The 13,537-nt window shown below is 51.1% G+C and overlaps 2 protein-coding genes across 6 annotated transcripts; one reads left to right on the top strand and one right to left on the bottom strand.

The window, feature by feature from the left end:
- Window positions 1-573: 573 nt before the first annotated feature.
- Window positions 574-4,857, bottom strand: LOC119092626 (fucose mutarotase). Of its 4 annotated transcripts, none has more exons than XM_037215589.1 (3): window positions 4,711-4,857; window positions 2,442-2,713; window positions 574-1,309 (listed from the first exon to the last, which is right to left on the bottom strand). In XM_037215589.1, the coding sequence occupies exons 2-3, from the start codon at window positions 2,706-2,708 to the stop codon at window positions 1,124-1,126; spliced, it is 453 nt and encodes a 150-aa protein (XP_037071484.1). In that variant the 5' UTR covers window positions 2,709-2,713; window positions 4,711-4,857; the 3' UTR covers window positions 574-1,123. The 4 variants fall into 4 exon arrangements, with proteins under 4 accessions (XP_037071484.1, XP_037071482.1, XP_037071485.1 ...); XM_037215587.1 differs by having other exon boundaries at window positions 4,623-4,855; XM_037215590.1 differs by lacking the exon at window positions 4,711-4,857 and adding an exon at window positions 4,482-4,612.
- A 195-nt stretch (window positions 4,858-5,052) lies between these two features.
- On the top strand, window positions 5,053-13,119 carry LOC119091797 (putative E3 ubiquitin-protein ligase makorin-1). 2 transcript variants are annotated; one of them, XM_037214668.1, is made up of 10 exons: window positions 5,053-5,131; window positions 6,269-6,361; window positions 8,146-8,379; window positions 8,655-8,770; window positions 9,040-9,151; window positions 9,715-9,919; window positions 10,265-10,377; window positions 11,736-11,846; window positions 12,258-12,417; window positions 12,895-13,119. In XM_037214668.1, the coding sequence occupies exons 2-10, from the start codon at window positions 6,327-6,329 to the stop codon at window positions 13,039-13,041; spliced, it is 1,233 nt and encodes a 410-aa protein (XP_037070563.1). In that variant the 5' UTR covers window positions 5,053-5,131; window positions 6,269-6,326; the 3' UTR covers window positions 13,042-13,119. The 2 variants fall into 2 exon arrangements, with proteins under 2 accessions (XP_037070563.1, XP_037070564.1); XM_037214669.1 differs by lacking the exon at window positions 5,053-5,131 and adding an exon at window positions 6,051-6,143.
- The last annotated feature ends 418 nt before the right edge of the window (window positions 13,120-13,537 follow it).

Genomic DNA, 13,537 nt, shown 5'->3' with positions numbered 1-13,537 from the left:
CTCCCCAGTTCGGAGACGCACACTCAGCACTCGGCGGTTCCTTCTTCAATGGCCGTCACACCGCCCCCTTGACCCCGCCATGGCGACTCGCGGCCGGCTGACCGATTTCCCTGCGTGACGCGCCGCGGGGTACCCACAGCGACACCGATCTGAACCGAAGGTATGCGTCGGCTGTTCGTGACTGTTCGTGACTGCCAAGACCAACCGGCAAGGTAGCCCGCTCAATACCCAGGATCTCCCCGTCTCGCTGCGAGAACACCAGGGTATGGCAGCCCAGATCAAACTTGGAGGCTACAGCTGAGGGGCTCCTGATCCCCTCACCGACCAAGACCGGTGGGAAGCGCGTTTAGCCTGGCTCCTCCTCTCTTGCTGGAAGAGGCCCCTTCAAGCACCCCCAACAGCTCGCAGAATCACTGAAGGACTCCCGTTTACCACCACCACGACGAAAAGGTCATGCTTCACGGTGCGGGGGGGGGGGGGGCTCATCTCCACGCCAGCATCGCGTTTTCTCCATCGGCATGAGTGCGCCTGACGTAAGCCTAGCATGACATCTTTCCCGGCTAACAGACAACGGAAGCCACCAGCTGTAATATATGTTTCCATGGTATATATGGCACGTCAATCAAGAACGATCGTTACCATGTGACCATCCTTTTGTATTCACATGCCCACACGGATACCCCTTGCTAATATAATGTAGTCGAGCATCATTTGACTTTATCACGCGACAGCAAACCATTGAAATTAATATCATCATTACGCGTGTAACCACAGCCATGTATCAATAGAATGTCAAAAACAAATTGTAAAACCCATCAATACAGTTCACCTTTCAATGATACTTGTAAAATGGTACTAGAAGTCTCGGTCCACATTGCTTCCATATGACAGTGGTTTGGTCCGCTCATTGACATTAACGTCAAGTCGAAAGCAGGTCACACCTTATCCATACAAGGCGCACACCAGATAACATATCACTCACAGTGACATCATACATTATGCTTCTTATACGCATCGGTTTCAAATTGTACATCAGTCACATCGAGCAGCCCATATCGCATAATTCCCAATATCTACCGCCTCGCGACCGCTAGCGCGGTGGGCATACGCCTGCTCCGCTGCATCACGCCTGCTTGATCACCCCCTTCTTCAGGATGATGTTTCCGTACAGGGAGCGCTCGCCAGTGTGCACAACGGCGAACGACCTCTTAGCGCGCTCGTAGAAGGCGAACCGCTCCACCAGCTCCACGCCAACGGGCGCGCCCTCCGAAAGCGCCAGGAGGCGACGGTACTCCTCCCAGACGGGCGCCTGAAACACCGTCGCCGTCAGCACACGACGGCTGAAACGCAGGCACGCTCAGCAGATGGACGTCTGAAACATCTCTCCACAGATAGTCGGGCATCTGAAACGCCACATCGCAAGCAGCTGGACGTCTGTAACATCTCTTCAAAAACAGTCAGATGTTTGAAACGCCGCATCAAAAACAGTCTGACGCCTATAAAATCTCTCCGAACAATCAGACGTCTCAAAAGCTGCATCACAATTAGTCGGACGTTTTAGCACCTCTCCATAAATAGGCCGATGTCTGAACTACTGCACCACAACTAATCGGAGACCTGTAACGCCCCTCCACAATTCGTCGGACGTCTGAAACACCTCTCTGCAGATAGCCGGACTTATGTAACGCCGCTTCACAATTAGTCAGATATCCGTAACGCCGCTTCACAATTAGTCAGACATCTGTAACGCCGCTCCACAATTAATCGGACACCTGCAACACCTCCCCATAAAGAGTCGGATGTCCGAAACACTGTATACAAATAGTCGGACACGTGCAACGCCGCCCCACAATTCGTCGGACGTCTGTAACATTCATCCACAAACAGCCGAACGTCTGTAAAGCCGTTCCTTCAACATGTGAACGTCCGAAAACACTAAAAAAACCACATACACACATTGTAACGCCACGCTTGTCCCAACTGATAGTAATCTAAAACAACTACTGCCCTCTGCAGCGAACGTCTGAAATACCGCTCTACTTCACAGCCGCGCCACTGAAACACCGGTCCGCTCAGCAGACGGTGGTCTGCAAAACCGCCCTACACTGAGCGCGGCGCTCGACCACTTTGGTACCTATTTTTTCGGCAAAAAACAACGTCCCGACAAAAATACGAGTGCGAAAGACATCTGCGCAACAAACGGGTGCCTAAGACCACTCACCACCATCCAGCAAGTGGACGGCTCAGAAAGCACGCCGCTCGGTAGACAGTCGCTCGAAGCGTCGTTCCACTGAGCGGACCCCTATCCGAAACGTTCCCGTCCAATTTGACACCAGCCAACTGATGGGCTTCTGATAGGCCACTGAGAATATTCAATTTCGTCAACTAACAACACTGTCCCTGCCCCCCGACCTCGGGTCGCTAGTAAGAAAGCAGCGTACCTGGAGTCCAGCCGCCTTGTCCTCGGGCACCATGTCCATAAGCGCCACCGGCTGCGGCACGTACGAGTCGAGCGGCAGCAGCTGCAGCAGGCTCTCCAGCAGCTGCGGGATCGTCTGCCCATCGGCACGCACCTCTCGCGGCCCCGCCCGGCACGTGGAACTGGTCGGGAAGTTGGCGTCGGCCAGCACCAGCTCGTCGCCGTGCCCCATGCTGGCCAGCACGTGCAGCAGGTCCGGGGACAGGTTAGATGGAATGTTCTTCAGCATGGTGGCTGGAGCAGAAGGGGGAGGGTTACAACAGAGGATCACAAATAATGAACATACAATGGTAACAGGCAGGCTTACAGCCCATGGGAGGGCTTACAAAATGATTGGCAGTGCATCACTGAGGAAATAAGCCGTGGAAATACAGGGTGCAATCAGTCACACAAAATGGCCGGGGTGGCCAGAAGCAAATCATATAGACTTATCCATCCCAGACATGACACTGTAAAGTGTGGGTCCAATGTTCAGATAAGCTACTTGTGCAGTATTTTCTAAGCTGTTGGTCTTACCAGAAAATTTGCTAAGCCTTTGGTCTTCAAGCAGATGTGTCACCTTGACAAGAAATTTTGAAGCGGATCATTTTGATTGGGTCCAAGATTTGTAGACTGATAGACTATGACATAATCATTTGGGAACCTAAAAAGCTATGTTGGAAATACGAAACTTCCCAAAATGTTATAGGTCAAAGTGCACAAATTATCACGGTGGACCCTACTGAGCTTACAGCTTGTAGACTCAGACAACAACCTAAGCATTTAAAGATCCTGAAAGTTGAGGTGGACATACAAATGTTTTAAGATATTATAGTTAAAGGTTTTAGGTGAAAAAGCAGGCTTTTGAAAGAGCTAAACTTTGGTGGACTGAAGCATGCTGACCTTAACATCTGAACACCCCAAAAAGCTGAGGTGCACATTAGAAGCTTTTCATGCCAAGTGAGCTCAGAGCTCTTTGCAAGAAAAAGATACCAGCAAGTTTTGTGTATCCTTAAATATTCAGGTTTTGAAATGTTTTCATTAAGCTCTGTGAGACTACATATTCCTACCACAGTAGAAAGGGTCCCCAATAAATGACCTCAAAGTTTGGTCTAACATGGCCAACAGACTATTGTATGTCCACCTTATCTTTTGGTAATTCCTAATGCCTGGGTCAACATCTCTGTATAATTTTCCACTCAATCAAGAGGGTTTGTACTTATAAACCTTGAGCTCTGAGATGTAATATCAAGAAAGTTTTGTGTGCCCAACACAACTTTGGAATTCCTCAGCTGCTCAGCTCATGGTCAGAGCATGCTAATTTTCAGCTAATTAAAAGGGTCTGTTATTATCAATCTTGAGCTTGGACCTATCATATCTTAAAGTTGTACCACCTTAGTCTTTGAAATTTTTCAGTGTTGAGCTAAGGTACATGAGACCACAAATTTTGAGCCTAATGAAAAAAGTCTGCTCTGATTACCATTGGGTGCTGAACTACACATCATAAAAACTTCGAGAGAGAGGGATATATATATATATATATATATATATATATACTATTAATCTTAATTTGCTTAAGTCATGGTCTGCATCTTCAAGATTTTACTTCGATCAATATACCATGCTGATTATGAGCACTCAAAGTGAATAGGCCTCTTAGCCTTGGCACTATAATGCATCACCTTTAAAGCCAGAAACATTGGCCTAACACCTGATTTCAGTTAGGCTTGGCATTACTACCCTTCATTAACTAAAACAAGCACTAAGGTGCAGCTACCTATTTAAGTAAGAACCTCCCCAATTCTGAGATGGAAGTGAATTAAATATGGACATACCTACTTCCTACTATTTTATACATCTGCTAACTATATGCCTATTTTAGTGCATTTGGGGGGAGGTTTAGCCATTTTCCCTACTACCTCCCTAACATATTTCCAAACAAAATATACCATTTCAGCACAGAACTGACATGCACACATGCATGCTGCATATGCATATTACAATGCACACACGCTATACCAACAGGCATCATATTTTGAGAGTAAAACGAAGCAGGATTTTCTTCAGCATAGCGCGGCATCCGTTTACATTAGGCTTCTGGGACAGCACGGGTCGCTTATATAAAACAAATTCGAACTGAGTCGGCCTGCACTATGAGGCCCACCCGTGATGCCAGCCCGAAAGTCAGTGTGAAGTAATCTGCGTTAGACCCTATAATACAATCCAACGAGTTGGCCCAAAATCGCACTTGCCGAAAAGAATCACACTGGCAGACTGCCTGCCAAAATTCGTCGTTGCAGCACTTATTGTCGCGAGGGCTATTGCTCTTCCAGCTGTCTGCTAGTCTGAAATATGCTCTGCTATGCTTTTAATCTTTTTATTTGCATAAAAGTGCTTTTTATTTTATTTATATCCCATACAAATTTATAATACCTTTAAAGCGTGAAAACATTAAACATTTGTGAAGCATTTCACAAGCTTAGTCTAAGCTGGACTTTGTTCAGTGGGAACAGTTGGTGGGAACAAAACAGTGGAACGAATGGCTGTCAGCGGGGCGTACATATTGCCGTACGTGCGCCGCATTAGCAGACATACCCAGATTGAGAACCAAAAGACGTTGGTAAAGAAGAATAGGGTGGACGGACTATGCGTGAAAATTGGGACTGAGATATTGTAAGCAGTGGTCTTTGCTCAGTGTTCTCAGGTTTGTCATGGGCAGAGTGTCTTTTGTCGCCGTCAGGTATCTCGGGATATTTTGATGGTTAACAGGAAAAGGCTGAGTCAACAGATTGCCATCCTCTCGTTATGCATGTGTCCTCTCCAATTTGTTCCTTCATCCCTCTTTATGAACCATTGCAAATGGAAAACCTGTCAGCTGCCAAGCACTGAGGTGTCTAGCCTCCTCTGGTTATTACACTGCAAAAAATGCAGGCATACTCAACATGTCTGGCATGGTAGTGACAACTGACAACCTCATTGCACACACATATAGGCTGATAGCCCATATTTTGGCACAGCCACTACTGATCCGAGTGCATGAATAGGTATTGGTTCAAGCCACTGTGATGAAGCTAGTGAAATTTCAAGTAAGAATACCCAAAACAAATTTTCAAGTAAACATTTAAGACTGGGTATGTTGGCCTGGCCTGACTGTGGTGCACACATCCTTGATATTCAGTGCACATGCCTCATATAAGCAGCATGCTCAATGATTGGATTTATTGCAGGCTGGTCTAGTCATTTTTTCATAATAACAACCTGTGTACATTCAGTGTATATGCCACTATGCTTGGCATGCATATGTCATTCACAGCTGGAACTTCCTAATTCCCAAACTTATAGTCTCCATGTTGAAGTCTGAGCACAAACATAATTTTTCATATTTTGACCATGATTAAATAATGCAGTTTCAACACAGAATAAGTGAAACAAGCTTGGGGAGAGGGCATAGGTGGCAGAGGGGGGAAATATAGCAAAACATATCCACAGAAGGTATCAAAAACAGGTTTCTCCCTGATTTGGGACCACTTGTTACTCAAAGATGTGAGATGCTGCAGCCCCCTTTAACTGATGAGAAGCCTTTTGACCATCCTTAATTACCTCTATAATGGTGTGAATTTATTTTGTTCAGCTGCCATACTATCCACTTCCATATTTTAGTGAATTATTGCTTACTTTAATTCAGGTAAGCATTTGCAAGCCTTGTGATATATTATGAAGGTTTGGTTCTAGACAGTCAGTATGAAGTGTGTAGGGGCAGCTCCAAGTCAGTGTGGCATGCAATGTGACAGCATCATTTTAATGTTTCAGATGTAAATCTGCTGTGAACAGAGAAGTGAAATTGGGTGGCTCTGTGAATCAAAAAGTGATGGCTGAGGGCTGGACAAATAATGTCCTTTGCAGGTAGGTGCTGTATTTTCTGGCTCTGGATGATTTGGGCTATTTTACATCTCACATGAGTTTGCTCTGGGTAATAATCTGCTTTATTGTTTGTGTGCATCTCAATTTTGCATATGTTGCATAGCAGCTTAAGCTATTTAGCTAAGCAATTTCCTATACTGAGATGCATGCTGTCAGCCAATTTTGTCCATTTCACTTTTAGTTTTCTGGCACAATCAAAGACAAAGGGGAATCACAATTTTGGGCTGCACCAGTTCTGTAGGTTGCGCTGTTTCTGTGGTTCCACTTACAAGCTCTTAGAACATTAGGTTTTAATTCATATAGATAGATACTTTCTGTCAATCAAGTTCCAAGGTGTTTGTATTAAGTTTCCATTAATAGATACTTTCTGTCAATCAAGTTCCAAGGTGTTTGTATTAAGTTTCCATTAATGATCATTCATAGGATCCTCAGAACACTTAACCCCCATGATCCTGCAATGTGGCAATTACAGAAGACCAACCATAAATAAAACAGGCACTGAAATATTGATGTTAAGACCACTGAGTGGTCTTATATCAATGTGCTAGTATCTTTTTAGAGTTTTTTTAGAGTCCCCGTGCTAGTATCTTTTTGTATCACATATCGGTGAAAACTCTGGATTGAAATGCCAAAATTGCACCAAACATTGCCAAAAAGCACATGTAACTTGATAATTACAACCAAATATCAGCCATGTGTGTCATTTTTACTTGGAGACTCCTAACCATGCATAACAATTATCATCTGGTGTGTTTGCATCCTATTCAAGTATGTAATCCAGTCCTTGCCCAGAACATAGCCTGCGTTATGCTTATAGAGTATGTGTACTCTATGATATGTGCCTGAGCATAGAAAAATTGGGGCTGCTTTTTTATACACACTAGATATGTTTGTGTGCCTCTGATACATTTATGTAATGAAAGCCTTGCACTAATAACACTCAGAACATTCCATTCAGCCATGAGCTTGGGAGAACTAAGGAAAAAAAATGCTACTTAGCCACAGCTGTTTTCAATTTATGTTCCATTTGCATCATTAACTCACTCAGATTTTCTGAGTTCAGCCTGGTGACCACAAATGGTCCCACTGTTGAGTCTACATTTGTCCATTTATCTATGTAATTAAATCAAACATGTCTGCCTTAGAATGCAGTTTTGCCAGTGACATATTGTGCGCTAACAATTTTTTGTTCTAAGTGGTCATTTCCGCCAAGCCCTTTCATTGCCATCATTGTTCAGTCTAGTCCACCTGCTGCCAACTTATTTATCAATAGACTATGGCTAAATCAGGTTTTCCAGAATTTATGTCAAAGGTTTTGTCAGCTGTACTTTGTTAATACACTCCTTGATGAACCTGGTATGGATGAGACTTCAATACATTGGAACATTCTCGTCAGCTGTCAGCACCAGCTGACCAGTCATGCGTTGCAAGCATGACCAAGCATGTGTGATGCCATACAAGCTGATCAGCTAGCTGAGAGGGGCTTGGTTCCTTCCATGCTTGAATAGTGTTGTGGAAAGCTGTTCATCTCAGATGGGCCATTTGCATTGATTAGGAGCTTTTTGGTGTGTAGAATGTGGTCAGGTTGAATTGTTTATTATGCACTGCTGGTGACCCTGGAATATTTATCAGTAAGATCTCAGTGGTATCTGATCCCACATGTTCACTGTGGTGAGTTGAACAGATCTGCCTTCCATGGCGGGCATTGGTCACGTGGCCGAAACCAGCAACCTCCCACCCTGCTCACGCCAGCGCCTGGCGCGCAGATACTTCATGTACGGCACGTGTCGCAACGGCACGGGCTGCACGTACTCGCACGACTCGAACCTGGCGCGACCCACGCTGCCGTGCCGCTTCTACAAGTGCGGCACGTGCGCGTACGGCAGCAAGTGCCAGTACCTGCACGAGACGCAGGCCGAGGCGGCCGGCCGACAGTCGGCGGCCGACGCGGCGCCGACAGCCGCCGGTCAGCCGAGCAAGACTGGCGGCAACGGCGGCAGGTGAGGGCGGCGGTGGCGACGGCGGCGACGGCGGACTGCGACGGACCGTAACGGACGTGTCGTAAAGATCCAGCTGGCTCGGTCTTTGTGTTGTGGTGTTATGCGTACCATTGCAATTGCTTAGTTATTACGTCGCCGCTCTGTTTATCCGTTTCGCGCATCAAATCGCATGCTTTTGACTCATATGAGTAACGTTTGTATGGGAGCCGCGGTGCCGCTCTGTCGCCGCCGACCCGAACTCACCGCCTCGGCCGGCGGCCGTCCGTCTGACCCAGGCGGCCGATGAAGGACATCTGCCTGCGGGACATGTCGACCGGCGCGCGAGTGCCGGTGAACTGGGCGGACGCGCCCGAGTTCGTGCCCAGCTCAGGCCGAGTACCTCCGGCGTCAGGTAGGCCGCGCGCCGTGAGCTCAGCCTTGTGCTGACGGCGAACCCCCCACGCCGGCGGACAGCCAGAGAGGTTGATGTTACTGGGGTGTGCGCCATGCATGCCGGTGTACACCAGTAATACCTCGATGCTGACACATGTGCGGCACTGCGGGATATATCACTACATCTATATGTCATTGTGTTCAAGGCCACTGTACATACCACATACAACGTATGTTGTACATGTCACTCGTATGCGCCATGAAAGCCAGCTGCGGGGATGGCCGCAGGTCCGGATACGCGTTCGTACGCGGCTGTGGTGCAGCCCTCCGGCTCCGGCCGCGACCCTGACGACGCGGAGCTGGTGCCGCTCTGTCCGTATGCCGCCGTCGGCGAGTGCAGGTGGGGTCACGTGCATGCGTGTGTATGTGTGTGTGGTGGGTGCTCGATGCCGACGGCCGATCGGCCACGGATGGGTTTGGGGTTCAGACGCTGCCGACGCCGGCCGGTCACTGCGGACGTGTGGCGCCGGACGGTGTCTGTTAGGTCGCTGGTTATCTCGAACCGGTCATAGGTGATCCGTGGATGGCAGCTGGTGACTTCCGACCACCTTTGTTGTCCTAGCGTTATCCACCTCGTATTCATTGGTCATCAGTCATGTACCACACGCGGCGACTTGGATCCGACCGTCTGTGGCAAGCGATCTCTGAGCGTTGTGCTCGTTCGTCCCTCCCCCCCCCCCCCCAACCCACGCGTCGATGCCGAATCCACCGTCGGCTCCTCCAAACTCTCCCTGACGCCCCCAAACCCCATCTCGAAAGGGAGACCCCGAGGGCACGTCGCCGCGCGCCCTTGCACGTAGCGCCACGACTGCCGCCGCGCGCCAGGCCGCGCGCATTGGCCGGTTAGCGACAATGCGGCGAGCGCGCCGGCCCTGACAAGCGTCCGGCGCCGCTCCGCCCCAGGTACGGCGTGCACTGCGTGCTGCTACACGGCGACGTGTGCGAGTACTGCCAGTGCGCCGTGCTGCACCCGAACGACGCCGCTCAGCGGCGCCGCCACCGCGCCGAGTGCCTCAGCACGCACGAGAAGGACATGGAGCACTCGTTCCGCATGGCCAAGTCCATTGACAAGATGTGCGGCATCTGCATGGAGGTGGTGGTCGAGAAGGTGAGGCGCGGCCTCTGGCGCGGGGGTTTGGCCGGCGGGGTGAGGTGGAGCCGTGGGTGGCGCCGCTGAGGGTCGGCATTCGCAGCTCCATGAAGGGGAACTTGTCTTCTGGAGCCACCATCCGAGCAAGACGTGAGCGGGGAGAAGGTTCAGATTCGGCCACGGGGTGCATTCGTGATTGTGATATCGGATGCGACGTTAATGATGCATTTGTCAAGCGGTGTATGATCTGTCGGCAAACGTTATTGCATTAGATTACTTACACGCATTGCACGCCATTGTCGCTGCCATTGGTCATTGCCGTTGCCAACGCCAACGCCAGGGTGCAATGTTGCAACGTTGCAGAAGGAGCTGAGCGCCCGGCGATTCGGAATCCTACCCAGCTGCAGCCACTGCTTCTGCGTAGCTTGCATCCGGCAGTGGCGCTCCTCCAGCCAGTTCGAGGCCAAAGTAACCAGGTGAGAGACGCTTGTTCACTTCCTCTCCAGAGTTACCCGAAGGGATTTCTCCAGTCTTTTCGACTCCAAAGTGGGAGAGTTCTCCCGCCAGTTCAGGTTTTAAACACCAAACTGAGATGCCGTCGGCCGGTAATGTGGTGGGCCCGTTTCACGCGCACATTGGTGTTAATCCACGAATGCACTGGATTGGTGGATGACCACCAATGTGAAGGAGCTGGACTTGCTTTGGTGGGCATGGGTTGGGAGCTGAGAGGGAGGGCGGGGGGGGGGGGGGGGGGAGGGCACAACGTACCGCCAACTTTCACTTCGCCATCCGAGTGCCATCGGATTGTGTAGGCGTTGTACCTGCTTCCCTGTCGACGCCCGGATTTGCAAGATGTTCGCGTAAAATTTGGTAGGGAGCTTTCTGCGGGCCACCCAGCCCGGCTGGCGGCGCCGGTTGTGCCACGTAACGCGGCTCCTGAAATGCTCATCAGTTTACCCGTGGCGCAATGCAATCGGATTGCGAGAAGATAGTGATATTGCAAGTGTGATTGCCATCGCGCATGTATGGATGCAAAGTGATGATTTGACATGATCGGGCTTGATGCAAAAAAATCGGTGATGTCCCACCGCCCGCAATGAGAATATGTTGTCTGTGACGCTTTGTGGTCGCTCTTGGTGGGGCTTTCAAGGACAGAGACGGTGTACCAATTTCATGTGAATTTTCGCTGAATCTGGCACAGACTAATGTGCTATTCGACGTCCGACTAGCCGCATTATTCCAACAGCAATCAAATCCGGATAGTTCGCCGGCCAACGCCATGAAATGATTTGTTGCCTACTTAAGGTGGTTTGCTGTATTGAGATGCTTTTTTATCACCCAACGTCTGGTATCAAGTGGATGAGGCAACAGCTCCTGAAAATTGTGAATGTGCAGCTCGATTTATTTTGACCTGCTGAGGTAAACAACCTGAACGAGTCTTATCCTAGCATTCCGCTCTCACGCATGGGAGGTAAAAAAAGTCACAGCCCATCATTACGTCATTGTGGGCGGCGCACTGCTGTACGTCTCGCACTGGTTGGTGAAAGAAGGGAGAGAAACGTTATTGTTGGTGGCACACTGTTTAACGTCTCACACCGGTCGGTGAAAGAAGGGAGAGACACCGAGTGGTGCTCTCAATGCGATCAGTGCGGCGGTCCTTGAATAATTTACCTGTGTACCGCACGAACTAGAACGCCAGTGCGACCTAACCCTTTGATGAGAACTCACTGTCACCATTCGCGGTGGAAACGTTGGCCAACGAGCCTGCACAGGCAGGCGTCGTCGCAAACCGGCCTGCCGAGCAACCCATCCCACGGGCGTGGCGCGCTTGCAGGGGCTGTCCGGAGTGCCGGGTGCACAGCGACTTCATCTGCCCCAGTCGCTACTGGGTGGACGACTCGGAGGAGAAGACCAAGCTCATCAACGACTACATCAAATCCTGCAGGTGCGTGACGTGCTGTTGCGCGTGTTTACAGCCCGTTCTGTCCGCTGTGTGTTGGATCATTTGTATCGCGTCCAGGCTCAGGCTGTCAGGCTTGTCGCGAGCTCTGCAGGTCGCTTCTTTGTCAATATATGGTGTACATAGTGGCCAGACAAATCAACTGCTGCTGTGGGTCCTGCAGTGTTGGCCTCTGCGATCATATTTACGAAGTGATGGTTATGCCGGAGATGACGGGACAGATGCGCCTACTAAACTGGTAACGAAAATTGTGACGTATGCGGCATAAATATAGTTGCAATTTGGTCATAAGCACGACGCTGCGTTAAATTTATATATATATATATATATATATATATATATATATATATATGTAAATTGTGGATGGTATTTGACGCCGCCCCTGTATCACAACAGCAACAAGCCTTGCAAGCACTTCAACGAGGGCCGCGGGGAGTGTCCGTTCGGCAACAAGTGTTTCTACCGGCACACGTACCCGGACGGCCGGCAGGCGGAGCTGGGGCCGCCGCGCCGCCGCCGCCGCCAGAACCATCTGATCGAGACCGAACTCATGTCGGTACGTGCCTTTCCTGTACGTCCCGGCTCGACCCCAGCCCTGCCCTACCCTGCCCTGCCCTGCCCTGCCCTGCCCTGCCCTGCCCTGCCCTGCCCTGTCCTGCCCTGCCCTGCCCTGTCCTGCCTGACCCGGCCTGTCGGCGCGCTCGCCAGCATTGAGCCCCCCCCCCCCCCCATTGGTCATCCTGTTAAGGGAGCGTCTGTTCAATGAAACCTGTTGTGCGTATTATAAAATAAACGTTGTAGGTCTGCGGTTCGGTGCGGTTTGCACTGTGCAGTGTAGAGATAGTCGCGTGTAAAATATGCATGCGGCTCGCGTTTGCCCGACACGCCTCGTTCCATGCGGCTGTGCCTACTTCGCCCTTGGTGCGATGTCGCACCGGGCTCTTGTTTTCCTACCGATCTGCCGCATGATACGCCATCAAGTGTTTGAGCAGCTGACTGCCCGCGTGCCGACCCGTCCGCTCTGATCGGGCAGGACGTCATGCTCAGCGACTTCCTGAGCGACGAGATGCGGGCGCTGGACGAGGAGGACGCCGACGAGGCGATCCGGCTCAACCTGATGATCATCCAGGCCGGCTCGCTCATGGACATCATGTTCCCGTCCGACTCGGACGACGAGTGACGTACAAACGCGCGTGCGTCCGCCGCGCCCGCGCCGCCACGTCTTTCTGTTGCGTCCGCGCGCCGCCCCGCCCAGTCTACCTCCGCCGGCGGCGGGTGCGGCCGTCGCCGGCGCGCGCCGGCCGCGCCCGGTCCGCTCCGCACCCTCCCACCGGCTCTCGCCGTCTCCTGGCAGCTCTCACCGTCTCCCGGCGGCTCTCGGCAACTCCTAGTGGCTTTGCTGCCGGGTCTGTAGCAGCTCCTGGCCACACCGGGCGCCCCAACAGCAGCCCGCAGCGTCTGTGAGGCCCCTGGCTGTAACATCCCACGCGGTGCGGCTGAGTGGTGGGCGGTGGCCGCGGGCGGAGACCGGGTCGGTCGAGAGCGGGGTCCGGTCGCGTCGCGGGCGGGGCCGCGGTGGTGAGGACGGCGGGATGGCGGACGGGACGGACCCGCTCCCCGCCCCCGGCTCAGTTTGCGAAGGTGGGAATCGGCTGACTGTCTTGTCTGGGCGTTGC

This window comes from Pollicipes pollicipes, unplaced genomic scaffold (genome assembly GCF_011947565.3).
Source record: "Pollicipes pollicipes isolate AB1234 unplaced genomic scaffold, Ppol_2.1 Scaffold_3447;HRSCAF=4054_pilon_pilon_pilon, whole genome shotgun sequence".
Lineage (NCBI taxonomy): Eukaryota > Metazoa > Arthropoda > Thecostraca > Pollicipedomorpha > Pollicipedidae > Pollicipes > Pollicipes pollicipes.
Note: the sequence above shows the minus strand (reverse complement) of the source record. Positions and strands in the feature narration are given on the sequence as shown.

What these genes read in the sequence shown, in the direction of transcription:
- LOC119092626 (XM_037215589.1), bottom strand. Translation starts at nt 2,708, where the DNA reads ATGCTGAAGAACATTCCATCTAACCTGTCCCCGGACCTGCTGCACGTG. An exon ending in ACAAGGCGGCTGGACTCCAG is followed by an intron (nt 1,310 to 2,441) that starts GTACGCTGCTTT and finishes ACGGTGTTTCAG; the next exon opens with GCGCCCGTCTGGGAGGAGTA.
- LOC119091797 (XM_037214668.1), top strand. Translation starts at nt 6,327, where the DNA reads ATGGCTGAGGGCTGGACAAATAATGTCCTTTGCAG. An exon ending in TGGAGGTGGTGGTCGAGAAG is followed by an intron (nt 9,920 to 10,264) that starts GTGAGGCGCGGC and finishes GCAACGTTGCAG; the next exon opens with AAGGAGCTGAGCGCCCGGCG. An exon ending in TCGAGACCGAACTCATGTCG is followed by an intron (nt 12,418 to 12,894) that starts GTACGTGCCTTT and finishes CTGATCGGGCAG; the next exon opens with GACGTCATGCTCAGCGACTT.